Raw genomic sequence first — 16,704 nt, 5'->3', positions numbered from 1 at the left:
TCTATTAAGGTTCAAATTTCGGCCCTGTCGATTTTCTTTCAAAAAGAATTGGCTTCAGTCCCTGAAGTCCAGACCTTTGTTAAGGGAGTGCTGCATATACAGCCTCCTGTGGTGCCTCCAGTGGCACCGTGGGATCTCAATGTGGTTTTGGACTTTCTAAAATCTCATTGGTTTGAACCACTAAATAAGGTGGATTTGAAATATCTCACTTGGAAAGTGACCATGCTTCTAGCCCTGGCTTCTGCCAGGAGAGTATCAGAATTGGCAGCTTTATCTTACAAAAGCCCATATCTGATTTTCCATTCGGACAGGGCAGAACTGCGGACTTGTCCGCATTTTCTCCCTAAGGTGGTGTCAGCATTTCATCTGAACCAGCCTATTGTAGTGCCTCCGGCTACAAGTGACTTGGAGGACTCCAAGTTACTGGACGTTGTCAGAGCATTAAAAATATATATTGCAAGGACAGCTGGAGTCAGAAAATCTGACTCGTTGTTTATATTGTATGCACCCAACAAGATGGGTGCTCCTGCGTCTAAGCAGACGATTGCTCGTTGGATCTGTAGCACAATCCAACTTGCACATTCTGTGGCAGGCCTGCCACAGCCTAAATCTGTAAAGGCCCACTCCACAAGGAAGGTGGGCTCATCTTGGGCGGCTGCCCGAGGGGTCTCGGCATTACAACTTTGCCGAGCAGCTACGTGGTCAGGGGAGAACACGTTTGTAAAATTTTACTAATTTGATACTCTGGCTAAGGAGGACCTGGAGTTCTCTCATTCGGTGCTGCAGAGTCATCCGCACTCTCCCGCCCGTTTGGGAGCTTTGGTATAATCCCCATGGTCCTTTCAGGAACCCCAGCATCCACTAGGACGATAGAGAAAATAAGATTTTACTTACCGATAAATCTATTTCTCGGAGTCCGTAGTGGATGCTGGGCGCCCATCCCAAGTGCGGATTATCTGCATAAATTGTACATAGTTATTGTTAACTAATTCGGGTTATTGTTGAAGGAAGCCATCTTTCAGAGGCTCCGCTGTTATCATACTGTTAACTGGGTTTAGATCACAGGTTGTACGGTGTGATTGGTGTGGCTGGTATGAGTCTTACCCGGGATTCAAAATCCTCCCTTATTGTGTACGCTCGTCCGGGCACAGTACCTAACTGGAGTCTGGAGGAGGGTCATAGGGGGAGGAGCCAGTGCACACCACCTGATCTGAAAAAGCTTTACTTTTTGTGCCCTGTCTCCTGCGGAGCCGCTATTCCCCATGGTCCTTTCAGGAACCCCAGCATCCACTACGGACTCCGAGAAATAGATTTATCGGTAAGTAAAATCTTATTTTTTCATACCTTCTCTATCCATGTCGGCATAGAGTTGGTTATAAACCTTGTGGCGAGCGGAGGCCTTTTTACAACTGGGGGTCCCAGATGACAAAACTATCCACACAAACCCCAGAAATGCAAAAAAAAATAAAAAAAATGGTGTCTACCTTATTATGTCGATCATTTTCATGTCGACCTTTTAACCCTGTCTACCTTTTGACCCGGTCGCGACCTGGGTTGAAGCCAAAACCGACCCAGGATGCGTGCAGTGTGAACGGGTAAGCCGGGTCACGGCGACCCGGCACCTGTTTTCTGCATTGGAGGAGACGGCTCTTGGAGATGGTCATCTCCAAGCGCCTCCTCCGGTAGCTTCAGCGGTGATATCACCAACCCGGCAATATGCCGGGTCGGGCCGCAAGTCTGAAAGGGGTTTCAAGCCTGGTCGCACCTGCTGAAGCACCTGTGTACACATTCGCGGGTGCGACGTGGCTATGTAAGTCTGAAAGGGGTATTACATACATGAATCAGGCCCTCTGCCCATATGATATTACTGAAAGTTACTCAATCAATTATTCTTTGGGACAGGCTTATATTCATATTGTTCGTAGCCAGTGAAACCTGAAGCTTCCATAGTTCTAATTGGTGCTCTCTTTTTTCCTATCTTGGGAAAAAGTGCAAGTGATCATGAAGGGTTTCTGGTACTCGCCTAAAGGTACAGGTTGCTACACGATTTATAGTCTGGATAAGAGTTTATTTTATTCATTTCTGAAATTACTTCTGGTTTCTGGAACTAGTTATGAAGATTATATTATGAAAGATGACGAGAAGAAAGGTGTGTGTACCTCTGAGTGCCCCATAAATAAGCATGTGTTCTATTTATGGTTTATGTTTTAATGATGATATGTTACGGATCAACATATCTTGACCTCACCAACCTATCCAGCACTGATGGGGCAAAGCAAGGCTGAAACACATATTCTTCTGTATATGTTAGCCCAATATCCGTAGCATGACACAGAGTTGTGCCGATACAGGGCAAAGTATTGTCGTGTACTGTAGTAAGCTTTACACTAAAGTGTGTTTTGTTTTCTTTTGGAGAGGCTTATATCTGAATATGTCTAGTAGGCATCTCCCATCTAACGGGATACAGTAATTGTATGGTGTTGTATTGTTGCTGATGTTCCTAATATAGAAAAGATTTCATGCTGGTCCTTGTGAAATTGTGGACGAAACCCCCGTTGTATGACCAGCATCTATGACACTCTTCTGATTTTCTGTTTTCTCCCTACAGGGAAATTTTGTTGCCTCTATGACGGCAATTTTAAGACAAATGGAAGACTACCACTATGGTCATCTTATAAAGACCTTTGGAAAGATGAGAACTGATGTTGTGGTGAGTATTGGCTTTCTGACCTTTTTAGTTCTCTCTAGGCTAAAATAATGACTATAATCTTAGACAGGACACACACAGGTTAATCCTGCTGCCGTACGTTTTGCACTTAGGTAGACACCTTTGATGAGAAGCATATGTTTGCCCCAAGGCCCATGTGGATGGAGCTTTTCTGAAATCCATCAGGGTCCATTAGTGTGGGTCCAAGATGCCATGTTTCCGGAGACATGCGCATGCGCAGTAGATTGTGGCACAATGCCAGAGTCTACTGCACTGTGAAGAGGAGGGGGCCCACCCGGAATCTGCCCACAGGCCCCCTCCTCTGTTAAACGCTCCCGCACAGGCTGATCATGGTAATCTTCCAACTGCATTTACCACCAGTTCCTAAATACAAAGACAGACGAGCCATAGGGGAAATACTGAAAGACCTAAAAAAGGAATCCTTAAGCGCCAAGTAGGGTAGGCAGACATACATACGTACGTACAGACATACATAAGAAAAAACCCTAAGAGTCGGGCACCTAAATATTGGAGGCAGAAACGGTAAGGGGATAGAAGACAGTCACAGGGACAGACACACATACGGTTCAAAAGGAGTAGCAAGCTGTATTTTTCATCTAGGTCTTATAGCCTACATGGCGAAAAGCCGCCTGCAATGTATCGGAGACAATGGGCTGCAACTTTATCGGTACAGGAAGTGGTTTTATACACGTACAGATGGGGCCACGCTTATTGAGCGTGGCTGCATCGCAGACTGGTGCGCGGCGTGCCTGCGCCTCGGCACGCCGCCGAGTGTACAGAGATGCTCCCATTCACTTTGAATGGGGCGTGTGCACGCCTGACGCATGCGCCTCCCATTTGCTCCCGGCATTGCGCCTTGCAGGGCTCACCTAGTCGCAGCCGGAGCCACAATTAGCGTGGCTCTATCTGTATAAAGTCACAGATTTAGCAAACGGCACTTGGCGTGAAGAAAAGACATGACTGGGGAGTAAGGCTGATTTTTGTTTGTTTTTGTTCGATTTTAGATCGATGGTACTGTAAATCGACTTTAATCGATGTTGGGCTTTCAGGGTTAAAACACACATTTAGTAGCAGATGATTTTTGATATTCATTTTTAAATGTTAGTAAATGTGTGTTTTAACCATGGAATTCCGACATCGATTAGAATCGATTTAACATCGATCTAAAATCAAACAAAAACAAACAAAATCGACCTTAGTGAATATACCCCCTGGAGCTCTTATTACTCAGGTTGAGACTGAGTCACACACAGGTGTATAAATGTAACACACCAAATTGATCAGTGTAAGCCAGCAATGTCGATTTGTCTAGAGATGTGTGTTGACCCCGTGTTTTGGTTCTACTTCATCATCGTGTTTAGGTTTTGGAAAAAGCACCCACTAGGGATTTGGTTCGGTAAAAAATTGATAATCATTGAAAAAAACAAAACGCTAAAACAACTAAAATCATGTAATTTTTGCAATCCAAAACCCGAAATTCAAATTGGTTTGGTTTGGATCCACAAAATTTGGGTGGATTTGAATTTCTGGAGAACCATACCGCACATATCTAGATTTGTCACCTCCAGTTTTAATTAATGAAAATAAGATGCACATTTTGAGTGAGAAAGATCCTCGCCGTGGCTCATCTGACTACATGTTGGGCAACCAGCCTTTTAGATCCTATTGCCATAGATTTGAATGTGGACGTTACGGTAAATGCTGCATTTGCTCATCGTTGTGTTGGTCTTTCTCATATCCTTTTTATATAAATCTAGAATTACACGGAGTTCTAGGTTCTGCAACTGGAGACATTGTTGACCTCATTATGCTGTAGTGAAACACAGCCGCTATTGACTAGATAATCCATAATAGATGGTGGATTGGTGTTCAGCTATATAATAATTGTAAAAGGTCTGTCTGGGGTAGCGAGGGTGGGCGGTCAGCCTGGGGCTGCAACGGAGCTGGAGTGGGTTGGAGGGGGCACAGCAAAGAGGGACGGTGCTGTGCTGGGGCAGGCAGTGATGGAGAAACTTCTGAAGGAAGCATCTCTCCTAACATGTATCAGTATTTCTCTTACGTCCTAGAGGATGCTGGGGACTCCGTAAGGACCATGGGGTATAGACGGGCTCCGCAGGAGACATGGGCACTATAAAGAACTTTTAGTATGGGTGTGCACTGGCTCCTCCCTCTATGCCCCTCCTCCAAACCTCAGTTGGATTTTGTGCCCAGAGGAGACTGGGTGCATTACAGAGGAGCTCTCCAGAGTTTCTCTGAAAAATAATTTTGTTAGGTTTTTTATTTTCAGGGAGCACTGCTGGCAACAGGCTCCCTGCTTCGTGGGACTGAGGAGAGAGAAGCAGACCTACTTAAATGATAGGCTCTGCTTCTTAGGCTACTGGACACCATTAGCTCCAGAGGGAGTCGGAACGCAGGTCTCACCCCGCCGTTCGTCCCAGAGCCGCGCCGCTGTCCTCCTTGCAGAGCCGGAAGATAGAAGCCGGGTGAGTATAAGAAGAAAAGAAGACTTCAAGGCGGCAGAAGACCAGATCTTCACTGAGGTAAGCGCGCAGCGGTAACGCTGCGCGCCATTGCTCCCACACGCTACACACACAGAATGGGCACTGATGGGTGCAGGGCGCAGGGGGGCGCCCTGGGCAGCAATAAACCTCCGGACTGGCATTTCAGGGCACATTAGGCTGCTGGGCAGTAAATGTAGAGATCCCCCGCCATTTTTTTAAAATTACAGCGGGACCAAAGCCCGCCGCAGGAGGGGGCGGAGCTTGATCCCTCAGCACTAACAGCGCCATTTTCTCCACAGAAGCTGCAGAGAAGCTGGCTCCTCGGACTCTCCCCTGCTGAACTCAGTGACAGAGGGCTGGAAAAGAGGGGGGGGGGCACAATTATTGGCGCAGTGAGTGTATAACATTGAGGGGTGTGGTTCATCAATTCGACAGTGTCTAGGTCGACAATGTTTAGGTCGACCACTATAGGTCGACAGTCACTAGGTCGACATGGATGGAAGGTCGACGGTTTCTAGGTCGACATGTGCTAGGTAGACAGGTCTAAAGGTCGACATGAGGATTTTTTTTTTTTTTTTTTTGTCGTTATCTTCGTAGAGTGACCGGGATCCCAAATTAGTGCATCGCGTCCCCTCGCATGGCTCGCTTCGCTCGCCATGCTTCGGGCATGGTGCCTTCGCTCCGCTACCGCTTCGCTCGGCACACTTTACCGTTCCAATCGTAGTCCACGTGGATCGTTAAGTATGAAAAAAGAAAAAAAATGTGAAAAACTCATGTCGACCTTTAGACCTGTCGACCTAGCACATGTCGACCTAGAAACCCTGTCGACCTTCCATCCATGTCGACCTAGTGACTGTCGACCTATAGTGGTCGACCTAAACATTGTCGACCTAGACACTGTCGATCTTCAGACCGGATCCCAACATTGAGATATATATATAAAAGCGCTGTCTGGGTTTATTACAGTGTCAGTTGGCGCTGGGTGTGTGCTGGCATACTCTCTCTCTGTCTCTCCAAAGGGCCTTGTTCGGGAATTGTCCCCCTATAGATATATCTCTGTGTGTGTGGGGGTGTCGGTACGTGTGTGTCGGCATGTCTGAAGCAGAAGGCTCGTCTAAGGAGGAGGTGGAGCAGATGAGTGGTGTGTCTCCGTAGGCAACGCCGACGCATGATTGGATGGACCTGTGGCATATGTTAAATGCAAGTGTGGCCTCATTACATAAGAGACTGGACAAAGCAGAGTCCAGGGAGAAATCAGGGAGTCAATCCTCGGATTGGACTGGGTCACAGGGCCCTTCTGGGTCTCAAAAACGTCCCCTGTCCCCAATAGTAGACACGGATACCGACACGGTTTCTGATTCCAGTGTCGACTACGATGATGCTAAATTGCACCCAAGGGTGGCAAAAAGTATTCACTGTATGATTATTACAATAAAAGATGTTATGCATATCACAGATGACCCCTCTGTCCCTGACACGAGGGTGCGCATGTATAAGGAAAAGAAACCTGAGGTAACCTTTCCCCCATCTCATGAGCTTAACGAGTTATTTGAAAAAGCTTGGGAAACTCCAGATAAAAAATTGCAGATTCCCAAAAGGGTTCTTATGGCGTATCCTTTCCCTGCACAGGACAGGGTACGTTGGGAATCCTCTCCCAGGGGGGACAAAACTTTAACACGCCTGTCAAAGAAGGTGGCGCTACCGTCTCCGGACACGGCAGCCCTCAAGGATCCTGCTGATCGCAGGCAGGAGACTACTTTAAAGTCTATTTATGCGCATACAGGTGCTTTGCTCAGACCGGCGATAGCATCGGCATGGGTATGTAGCGCGGTTGCAGCATGGACAGATACCTTGTCAGCTGGCCTTGATACCCTAGACAGGGATACCATTTTATTAACCTTAGCTCACATTAAAGACGCAGTCTTATATATGAGGGACGCTCAAAGAGACGTTGGACTGCTGGGTTCCAGAGCCAATGCCATGGCGATTTCTGCGAGACGAGCTCTATGGACTCGCCAATTGACGGGTGATGCAGACTCAAAGAAGCATATGGAGGTTTTACCTTACAAGGGTGAAGTGTAGTTTGGGGAGGGGCTCGTGGACTTGGTTTCCACAGCTACCGCGGGTAAATCTACCTTTTTACCTTTTGTCCCCCAACAGCAAAAGAAAACTCCACAGTATCAGATGCAGTCCTTTCGGTCGCATAAGTCCAGAAGAGGTCGGGGTTCCTCCTTCCTTGCCAGAGGTAAGGGTAGAGGAAAGAGAACACCTGCTTCGGCTAGTTCCCAGGAGCAGAAGTCCTCCCCGGCTTCTACAAAATCCACCGCATGACGCTGGGGCTCCCCTAAGGGAGTCCGCACCAGTGGGGGCACGCCTTCGACTTTTCAGCCAGATCTGGATGCTTTCAAATGTGGATCCTTGGGCGATGGAAATTGTCTCCCAGGGCTACAGGTTGGAATTCGAAGAGGTGCCCCCTCGCCGATTTTTCAAGTCGGCCTTGCCAGCTTCACCCCCGGAGAGGGAAGTGGTGTTAGCTGCAATTCAAAAGCTGTGTCAACAGCAAGTGGTGGTCAAGGTTCCCCTGGTCCAACAGGGAAAAGGGTATTATTCCACACTGTTTGTGGTCCCGAAGCCGGATGGTTTGGTCAGACCCATTTTAAATCAAAAATCCCTAAACCTGTACTTGAAAAAGTTCAAATTCAAGATGGAATCGCTCCGTGCTGTAATATCCAGCCTGGAAGGGGGGGATTTGATGGGGTCACTAGACATAAAGGATGCATACCTTCATGTCCCTATTTACCCCCCTCATCAGGAGTACCTGAGATTCGCTGTACAGGACTGTCATTACCAGTTTCAGATATTGCCGTTTGGGCTTTCCACGGCCCCGAGGATTTTCACCAAGGTATTGGCGGAGATGATGGTGCTCCTGCGCAAGCAGGGGGTCACAATTATCCCATACTTGGACGATCTCCTGATAAAGGCGAGATCGAGAGACCAATTGCTGAAGAGCGTGTCGCTCTCCCAGAAAGTGTTGCAACAGCACGGTTGGATTCTCAATCTGCCAAAGTCACAATTGGTTCCAACGACTCGGCTGTCATTCCTAGGCATGATTTTGGACACGGAACAAAAGAGGGTTTTTCTTCCATTGGAAAAAGCCCAGGATCTCCAGAACATGGTCAGAGACCTGCTAAAACCAAAAAGAGTGTCTGTTCTTCAATGCACTCGTGTGCTGGGAAAAATGGTGGCGACCTACGAGGCCATCCCCTTCGGCAGGTTTCATGCAAGGACTTTTTAGTGGGACCTTCTGGACAAGTGGTCCGGGTCCCATCTACAAATGCATCAGAAAATATCCCTGTCCCCCAGGGCCAGGGTGTCTCTCCTGTGGTGGCTGCAGAATGCTCACCTTCTAGAGGGTCGCAGGTTTGGCATTCAGGACTGGGTTCTGGTGACCACGGACGCGAGCCTCCGAGGGTGGGAAGCAGTCACACAAGGAAGAAATTTTCAGGGATTATGGTCGAGCCAGGAGGCTTGTCTACACATCAACATACTGGAATTAAGGGCCATATACAACGGCCTACGACAAGCGGAGAATCTTCTTCGCGACCTACCGGTTCTGATTCAATCAGACAACGTCACAGCCGTGGCTCATGTAAACCGCCAAGGCGGGACAAGGAGCAGAGTGGCAATGGCGGAAGCCACCAGGATTCTTCGCTGGGCGGAAAATCACGTAAGCGCTCTGTCAGCTGTCTTCATTCCGTGAGTGGACAACTTCCTCAGCAGACACGATCTCCATCCGGAAGAGTGGGGAATTCATCAGGAAGTTTTTGCAGAGATAACAAGTCGTTGGGGAATTCCTCAAATAGACATGATGGCGTCACGCCTCAACAAGAAGCTTCGGAGGTATTGTGCCAGGTCACGGGACCCTCAGGCAGTAGCAGTAGACGCCCTAGTGACACCGTGGGTATTTCAGTCGGTCTATGTGTTTCCTCCTCTTCCTCTCATCTCAAAAATATTGGGAATCGTAAGACAAAGAAGAGTGCAGACAATACTCATTGGCCCTCATTCCGAGTTCGCTCGGTAATTTTCTTCGCATCGCAGCGATTTTCCGCTAAATGCGCATGCACAATGTTCGCACTGCGACTGCGCCAAGTAAATTTGCTATGAAGATTGGTATTTTACTCACGGCATTACAAGGTTTTTTCTTCGTTCTGGAGATCGGAGTGTAATTGACAGGAAGTGGGTGTTTCTGGGCGGAAACTGGACGTTTTATGGGAGTGTTTGAAAAAACGCTACCGTTTCTGGGGAAAACGCGGGAGTGGCTGGAGAAACGGAGGAGTGTCTGGGCGAACGCTGCGTGTGTTTGTGACGTCAAACCAGGAACAACAAGCACTGAACTGATCGCACTGGAAGAGTAAGTCTCTAGCTACTCAGAAACTGCACAGAGAAGTCTCTTCGCAATATTGCGAATCTTTCGTTCGCAATTTTGATAAGCTAAGATTCACTCCCAGTAGGCGGCGGCTTAGCGTGTGCAAAGCTGCTAAAAGCAGCTTGCGAGCGAACAACTCGGAATGACCACCATTGTTCCAGATTGGCCTCGAAGGGCCTGGTACTCAGATCTTCAAGAAATGATCACAGAAGATACGTGCCTCTTCCTCTCAGGGCGGACCTGTTACAGCAGGGTCCATGTGTATTCCAAGACTTACCGCGGTTACGTTTGACGGCATGGCGGTTGAACACCGAATCCTAGCTGGGAAGGGTATTCCGGAGGAAGTCATCCCTACTCTGATGAAGGCTAGGAAGGAGGTGACAGCAAAGCACTATCACCGTATTTGGAGGAAGTATGTATCTTGGTTTGAAGCCAAGAAGGCTCCTACGGAAGAATTCTATCTGGGTCGGTTTCTCCACTTTCTACAGATAGGAGTGGATATGGGCCTGAAGTTAGGTAAGTTAAGGTACAGATTTCGGCCCTATCTATATTCTTCCAGGGGGAATTGGCTTCTCTCCCAGAAGTCCAGACATTTGTGAAGGGAGTGCTGCACATCCAGCCCCCCTTTGTGCCCCCAGTGGCACTGTGGGACCTTAACGTGGTGTTAAGTTTCCTGAAATCTCACTGGTTTGAACCTCTTCAAACAGTGGATTTAAAATTTCTCACGTGGAAGGTGGTCATATTATTGGCCTGGGCATCTGCAAGGCGGGTGTCAGAATTGGCGGCCTTGTCCCACAAGAGCCCTATTTGATTTTCCATGCGGATAGAGCTGAATTGAGGACACTTCCTCAATTTTTGCCTAAGGTGGTTTCTTCATTTCATATGAACCAACCTATTGTGGTGCCTGTGGCTACGAGGGACTAGGAGGACTCCAAGTCCCTGGATGTAGTCAGGGCCTTAAAGATTTATGAAGCCAGGACGGCTTGGGTTAGGAAAACAGAGACTCTGTTTGTCCTGTATGCGGCCAACAAGATTGGCGCTCCTGCTTCTAAGCAGACTATTGCTCGCTGGATCTGTAACACGATTCAGCAGGCTCATTCTACGGCTGGATTGCAGTTACCAAATTCAGTGAAGGCCCATTCCACTAGGAAGGTGGGCTCGTCTTGGGCGGCTGCCCGAGGCGTCTCGGCATTACAGCTTTGCCGAGCAGCTACTTGGTCGGGTTCAAACACGTTTGCAAAATTCTACAAGTTTGATACCCTGGCTGATGAGGACCTTGCATTTGCTCAGTCGGTGCTGCAGAGTCATCCGCACTCTCCCGCCCGTTCTGGAGCTTTGGTATAATCCCCATGGTCCTTACGGAGTCCCCAGCATCCTCTAGGACGTTAGAGAAAATAAGATTTTAAACTTACCGGTAAATCTTTTTCTCCTAGTCCATGATGCTGGGAGCCTGTCCCAGTGCGGACTAAATCTGTAAGACTTGTATATAGTTGTTGCTTACATAAGGGTTATGTTACAGTTGTGATCGGTCTTTGACTGATACTGTTTTTTGTTCATACTGTTAACTGGTTGCGTATATTCCAGGTTATATGGTATGATTGGTGTGGGCTGGTAAGAATCTTGCCCTTAGATTAACAAAATCCTTTCCTCATATTGTCCATCTCCTCTGGGCACAGTTCTCTAACTGAGGTCTGGAGGAGGGGCATAGAGGGAGGAGCCAGTGCACACCCATACTAAAAGTTCTTTATAGTGCCCATGTCTCCTGCGGAGCCCGTCTATACCCCATGGTCCTTACGGAGTCCCCAGCATCCTCTACGGACTAGGAGAGAAAAAAATTACCGGTAGGTTTAAAATCTTATTTTAATTTTTTTTTTTTTTGAGAAGTTTTAAGAATCATTATCAAACGAATTCTGTTGGTTGTATAATAACCACTTTTTTGAGCTGCTCTGTTCTTTAAACACATTGCTGTGCAATATTTATACAGTATTTGTGTTTTCAATGTTTCCATGATTTTAATGTGATTTGCAGATCATAACAAAGCTGCTCTCTCCTTCTTCTCTGGCTTTCCTGATTTATAACATCCTGATGTAAACATGTTCAACTTTCATCATGTTTCATTCACATTTCCATCTAGTGTTTAGAAAAGGAGGTTGTCCTAACAGAGAGGTTTGTTCCATGCTTGGTCTTATCTGTTTATTTCTTACATACATGTCCTCTCTAATATCTTTTTTTGTTTTTTGCAGGACTTTCTTATGGAGACTTTTATCATGTTCAAGAACCTCATTGGGAAGAACGTTTATCCCGCAGATTGGGTGATAATGAACATGATGCAGAACAAGTAAGTGCAGAGCGTACCTTGTGATAATGTGCAGAACTCTTTGCAGCGCAGAGTATAGCTTAAGCTGTACATTAAAGTACAGTTTTGTCTGCATTGGCCTTTCTTTCTAAAGCTGCTTCTGAGCGCCCTTTGGACCGACAAGCTGGAGCCATCTGAGTATAATGAGCATTAGAGCGTTTGGGAACGATTTAATTACCCACTAGGTCCCACTAGTAGCATCATCTATTATGTTTCTGTGTAACGTTTCAGAGGTCAGTGGTTCTTAAACTGTGTGCTGTGGCACCCTGGGGTGCCTCAGGACACTTGCAGGGGTACCTTGGGTTGGTGGTCCAGGGCCAATTCAAATTATTTATGGTCAGTGTATAGGCCAAAGCCAACTCTGGTGACTGTCAATCATAAAATATGTGGACAAACAGAAGCAAATCTTGTCCCTCACCACACAACTGACCAGGGGCGTTTCTACAGAGGAGGGGGCCCGTGTGCACCACCAGGTGGGCCCCCTCCTATGTACGGCGCTGTAGACTCCGGCATTGTGCCGGAGTCTACTGTGCATGCGCAGGTCTCCTGAAACATGGCGCCCGCCAAGGTCCGGAGACCAATTTGGCTACCGCGCATGCACGACGGCCATTTTGGCGTCGATTTCCGCTACGATTGCAGGTCCCGGCGCTGGACTCCGGAAAGGTAAGTGTTAAAATGGGTGCGGTGTGGGCCCCCCTGGACCCAGGGGCCCGTGTGCACCGCACCCATTCTAGAAACGCCAATGCCACTGACCCTAAGGATGACATATAAACACTAATTATTTAATGTCATATTTATTTTTTAATTCCTCGATAAGAAACTTTTGGCCTAGGGGTGCCGCAAAAAAAATTCTGATACTCTAGGGCGCCATGATTCAAAAACGTTTGAGAACCACAGGTGTAGGTAATGCTTTTTGTTCATTGTTACCCGCACCCTGTAGTTGCAGCAATGTGCACAGGAGCATTACGCTCTGTCATTACCTTGTGGCTAATGGATTCAGACCCTTATGCCGCCTTCTGATATGTGACCCGGGAATTTACCGGGTCTGTCAAGCAGGCATATTCCCGGGTCTCGGCTCCGTGACTCTGGTCAGGAGCTTTCACACGATTACCCCCTTTTAGATTGAAATGCCGGATTTTGTAAACAGCTGCAACCCAGATGCGACCTGTGAGACCTCTTTCAGACTGGCGGCAGGAGCTGGCTTATTGCCAGGTCGGCGACGTCACTTTACGCAGGCGCAGCCCTGGTGCTTATATGCTGTAAAGGGGTCCTTGGTCGGATCGACAGCCTTATCCGGGTCCTTCCCTTCTGCTCGGTAGCTGGGTTGGATTCCCGGGTCACTGGACCAGGGTGAAGTCATTTTCCACTGATAAAATTCCAGGTTCACGTGCAATAACTCGGGATTTTCTAGTCAGTGGAAAAAGGGGAATAAGCAAAATCCCTAGCTGCCGCACATGCAATAATCCGGGATTTTGTTTCTAAAAGGGGTATTCGTGTGATCAGCCGACAGCTATCATATCACGTACAACAGCCATCCATGTTTACTGATGTTTCCAAATGATCTGAATTGCCTTACGTATATGGTGTTTAGTGTTAACACTGCATTTATACAGTATTAATCCTTTACTGTTGCTTTTTAGCTATCTTTTTGTCTTTCTGTGTTTTAGCTGTAAGTTGTCTTTATATGCAGTAAGTTACAGTAAGCGTGTCATTTGCATATGACGACTTTGTGTAAAAATATAAAATATTTTTTAATCGGACATACTGTAGTATAATACTGTAGTTTAATTATAATTGTATTATAATGTGTGTCCATGGTTTTGTTTTGTTATTTTGTCTAGCTTGCTTATATTGGCATTTGTTATGTGTTTTGTGTACGCTGATAGTTTATACAGGCGGGGTGGTCCGGGATTAGGGACTAGTCGCCGCAGCGGCCCACAGTGTACATTGGACGCCATCATGCGCATCCATGTGACATAACCCTTTTTATAGATGTGTGGATAGAAATGAATTGCATGCATCAGTGGTCGGGTTACACAAGGTAAACTGATGGCTATAATGGATAACTAAATATGGAGAGAACCCTGGTGAGCCGATGGTTACAGTGCTTTACTTGTGCTTTTGTTACCATCTAGGTATATTGGCCAGGATGGTGCTTTCTTTGGTGAGACGTTTGTGCATGTGCATTGCTTTCGTTTTCATGCCATTTTTCTGTGTTAAGAGATATGTAAATTGTTTTATACCTACAAATGTTTGTTATTCATTCACTTTGCCCATTTTGTTTCCTTTGCCATCGAATACTGATGACTACCCCCATCAAAGGGTTCATATCGCAATTCCCAGGGTGGTATTCAGTTTGCCGGCTGTTGGAATCCCGGCGCACAGTATACCGGCACCTGGCATAACGACAACTTTTCTCCCTCTTGGGGGTCTACGACCCCCCTGGAGGGAGAATAAATAGCTGCGCCACCGCAGCATGGCGTGCGCAACGAGCCTGCAAGGGACTCATTTGCGCTCGCCCAGCTGTCGGTATGCCAGCGGTTGGGAACCCGGCGCCGGTATACTGGCTTCCGGGAGCACGGCCGCCGGCATACCATGCTACACCCCCAATTCCCATGACTGACATGTGCATCTACCTTCAGTTCGGTGTATGATTTTTATTTAATTTTTTTATGTATTTGGTAATTTTTTTAAATATTATCTGTAATACACACTAGGCGATAATAGTAAACAACATCGCTCCCTTTTGCCCTTCCTGAGCGACGTTGTTTTCTATATTGGCCAGTGTGTATGCCGCCGCCGAGCGATATACGAGGCCCTGCAGGTTGTTAATGACCCTCGCTGTTGCCCGTACATGCAGCTCCATTTGGACTGTCGTCCAAAAGCTGCATGCACGGCCCAGCCACGGTGTGACATCACTGAGCGCTATCGTTCTCATATCGCTCAGTGTGAACGCACTGCCGCCGACCGCCCAGGCAGGAAAGGGAACACACTACGTGACGTCGCTCATAGAGCACATTGCCTGGTGTGTACCCACCTTCAGGTTCTGTATTCCGTTGTTGTATAGAAATAAAATAACTATAACAATTGTACAGTCTCCTGTCACAGGCATACTGCAGCTTGTCTGTATATAATAGATATAATTGCCACTTTTCTCCACCTAACATGATGGATCAAAGTGATCTTTATGGGGTAACCGTGACTACGTAGCGTGGCATAGCATTGGGGGGGGTGGGGGGGTGGAGGGTTGCAACATATTTTACCTACCCCCATCCTTCCTCCGACATCTGCTTCTGTAATACGCCCCTGTCTTTACTAGATAGACTTAAATGATCTGTGAGTGTAGGTCCCTCCCTTCCATTTTCCTGTCCTAATAATGGAATTTGGGGCAGATAGAAGTGCACATTGCTTAATCAAAAGCTACAATTTCATCTGCAGCCTCAGCCGTTGTATTTCTTAGAACTTGTGATATTGGCGTTACCACATAGTGCTGTACAGATAATTATGTTCTTCACATTTTCGTTACATCTTTGTTGTCTGAAAAATACCAGCACTCATTTCACTTAGACGCCTTTTTGCTTTTCTTTCGTACTGTTTTTAAAAATAATGTACTAAGAAAACGTTTCCATCTCTTCTCTTATTCCGCTGTGGTACAACCCCTTCCCAAGAGCAGCGCTGCTTACTGTATGTTCTAAAGGTGCTATTGTGTTTATTACATGGGGAGAACAGCTTTGTCTCAATCTACAACCACTTAAGCAAACTGGATTGTGTCACTTTTTACAGAACAGTTATTAATTATTGAAATGATCTTTTATGAGTCTCCAATGCACAATATAAACAGAACACCTCTTTATATTCAGATATATTACCAGGCTTGACAAGACAAGTCTTTAATTCCAGATATTATATTACCTAGTAATTAGGTCATGATCAGGGTCAAACATGGGTTTTCTAGAGGAGGGTTTCCATTTCATGCTACCAGAGTGGCAGCGACTACTGTGCAAGAGTCACAGTTATAGTTTGTCTCCAGCTGCTTTCACATTCCCCTCAATACAAGGGCAAAGTTGTCAGACTGTCCTGTTATTTCCTGTTTGACTCCTGTAATATGGCTTCCTCAGGGCCATATTTGTAAGAAGGTTATTTGCCTACTTAGGTAGATAATAAATAGTACTCAAACTCAAGACCCACACTCTACCCACAACCTGCCTGGACTTTAATTTAGTAGCATTCATATTTAGTAGTATCCATCGCCCACTTTCTTCCTTAACTCAGTCCAGCATAAATTTATTACCCCCAAACCACCCCAGATTGACATTAATAGTCTTATCAACCCACCTAAACTTGCGCTGGATGTGTTTATATTCACCTGCTCTGCAGCCAAGTGTGCAGGATAATGACTGACTGAGAAGTGAATTAAGCAGCATGTAATGGTTCTACTTGCAGCGTGTGTGCATGTATAAAAAGTTCTACGCAATCAGATTTATGGTAGATTTTCCGCACCAATGCACACTATTTTTAATAGGGCTCTTTTATATGCACCAAGCATTTTTAAGTGGTATCATTTTGGCTCCGTATCAAATCATTTTAGATTAGGAATGTGCCAAAAGAAGAATGTATTGAGGAGCAGTTTTACAAACAAGGTATAATAAATTATTATTATGTTACTTTAGAAAAGGAGTGCAGTTTTTATGTA

General features: G+C 46.5%; 1 protein-coding gene across 2 annotated transcripts in view; it reads left to right on the top strand.

The window, feature by feature from the left end:
- Positions 1-16,704, top strand: part of DOCK1 (dedicator of cytokinesis 1) — a 649,074-nt gene that overhangs the window by 410,507 nt on the left and 221,863 nt on the right. For both annotated transcript variants that reach the window (XM_063962225.1, XM_063962224.1), the window contains exons 28-29: positions 2,609-2,710; positions 11,899-11,993. In XM_063962225.1, the coding sequence (XP_063818295.1) occupies positions 2,609-2,710; positions 11,899-11,993 (197 nt within the window). The remainder of the gene's footprint in view (positions 1-2,608; positions 2,711-11,898; positions 11,994-16,704) is intronic.

This window comes from Pseudophryne corroboree, chromosome 3, assembly GCF_028390025.1.
Source record: "Pseudophryne corroboree isolate aPseCor3 chromosome 3, aPseCor3.hap2, whole genome shotgun sequence".
Lineage (NCBI taxonomy): Eukaryota > Metazoa > Chordata > Amphibia > Anura > Myobatrachidae > Pseudophryne > Pseudophryne corroboree.
The sequence above is the reverse complement of the archived record's forward strand: the minus strand, read 5'-3'. Positions and strand labels throughout refer to the sequence as shown.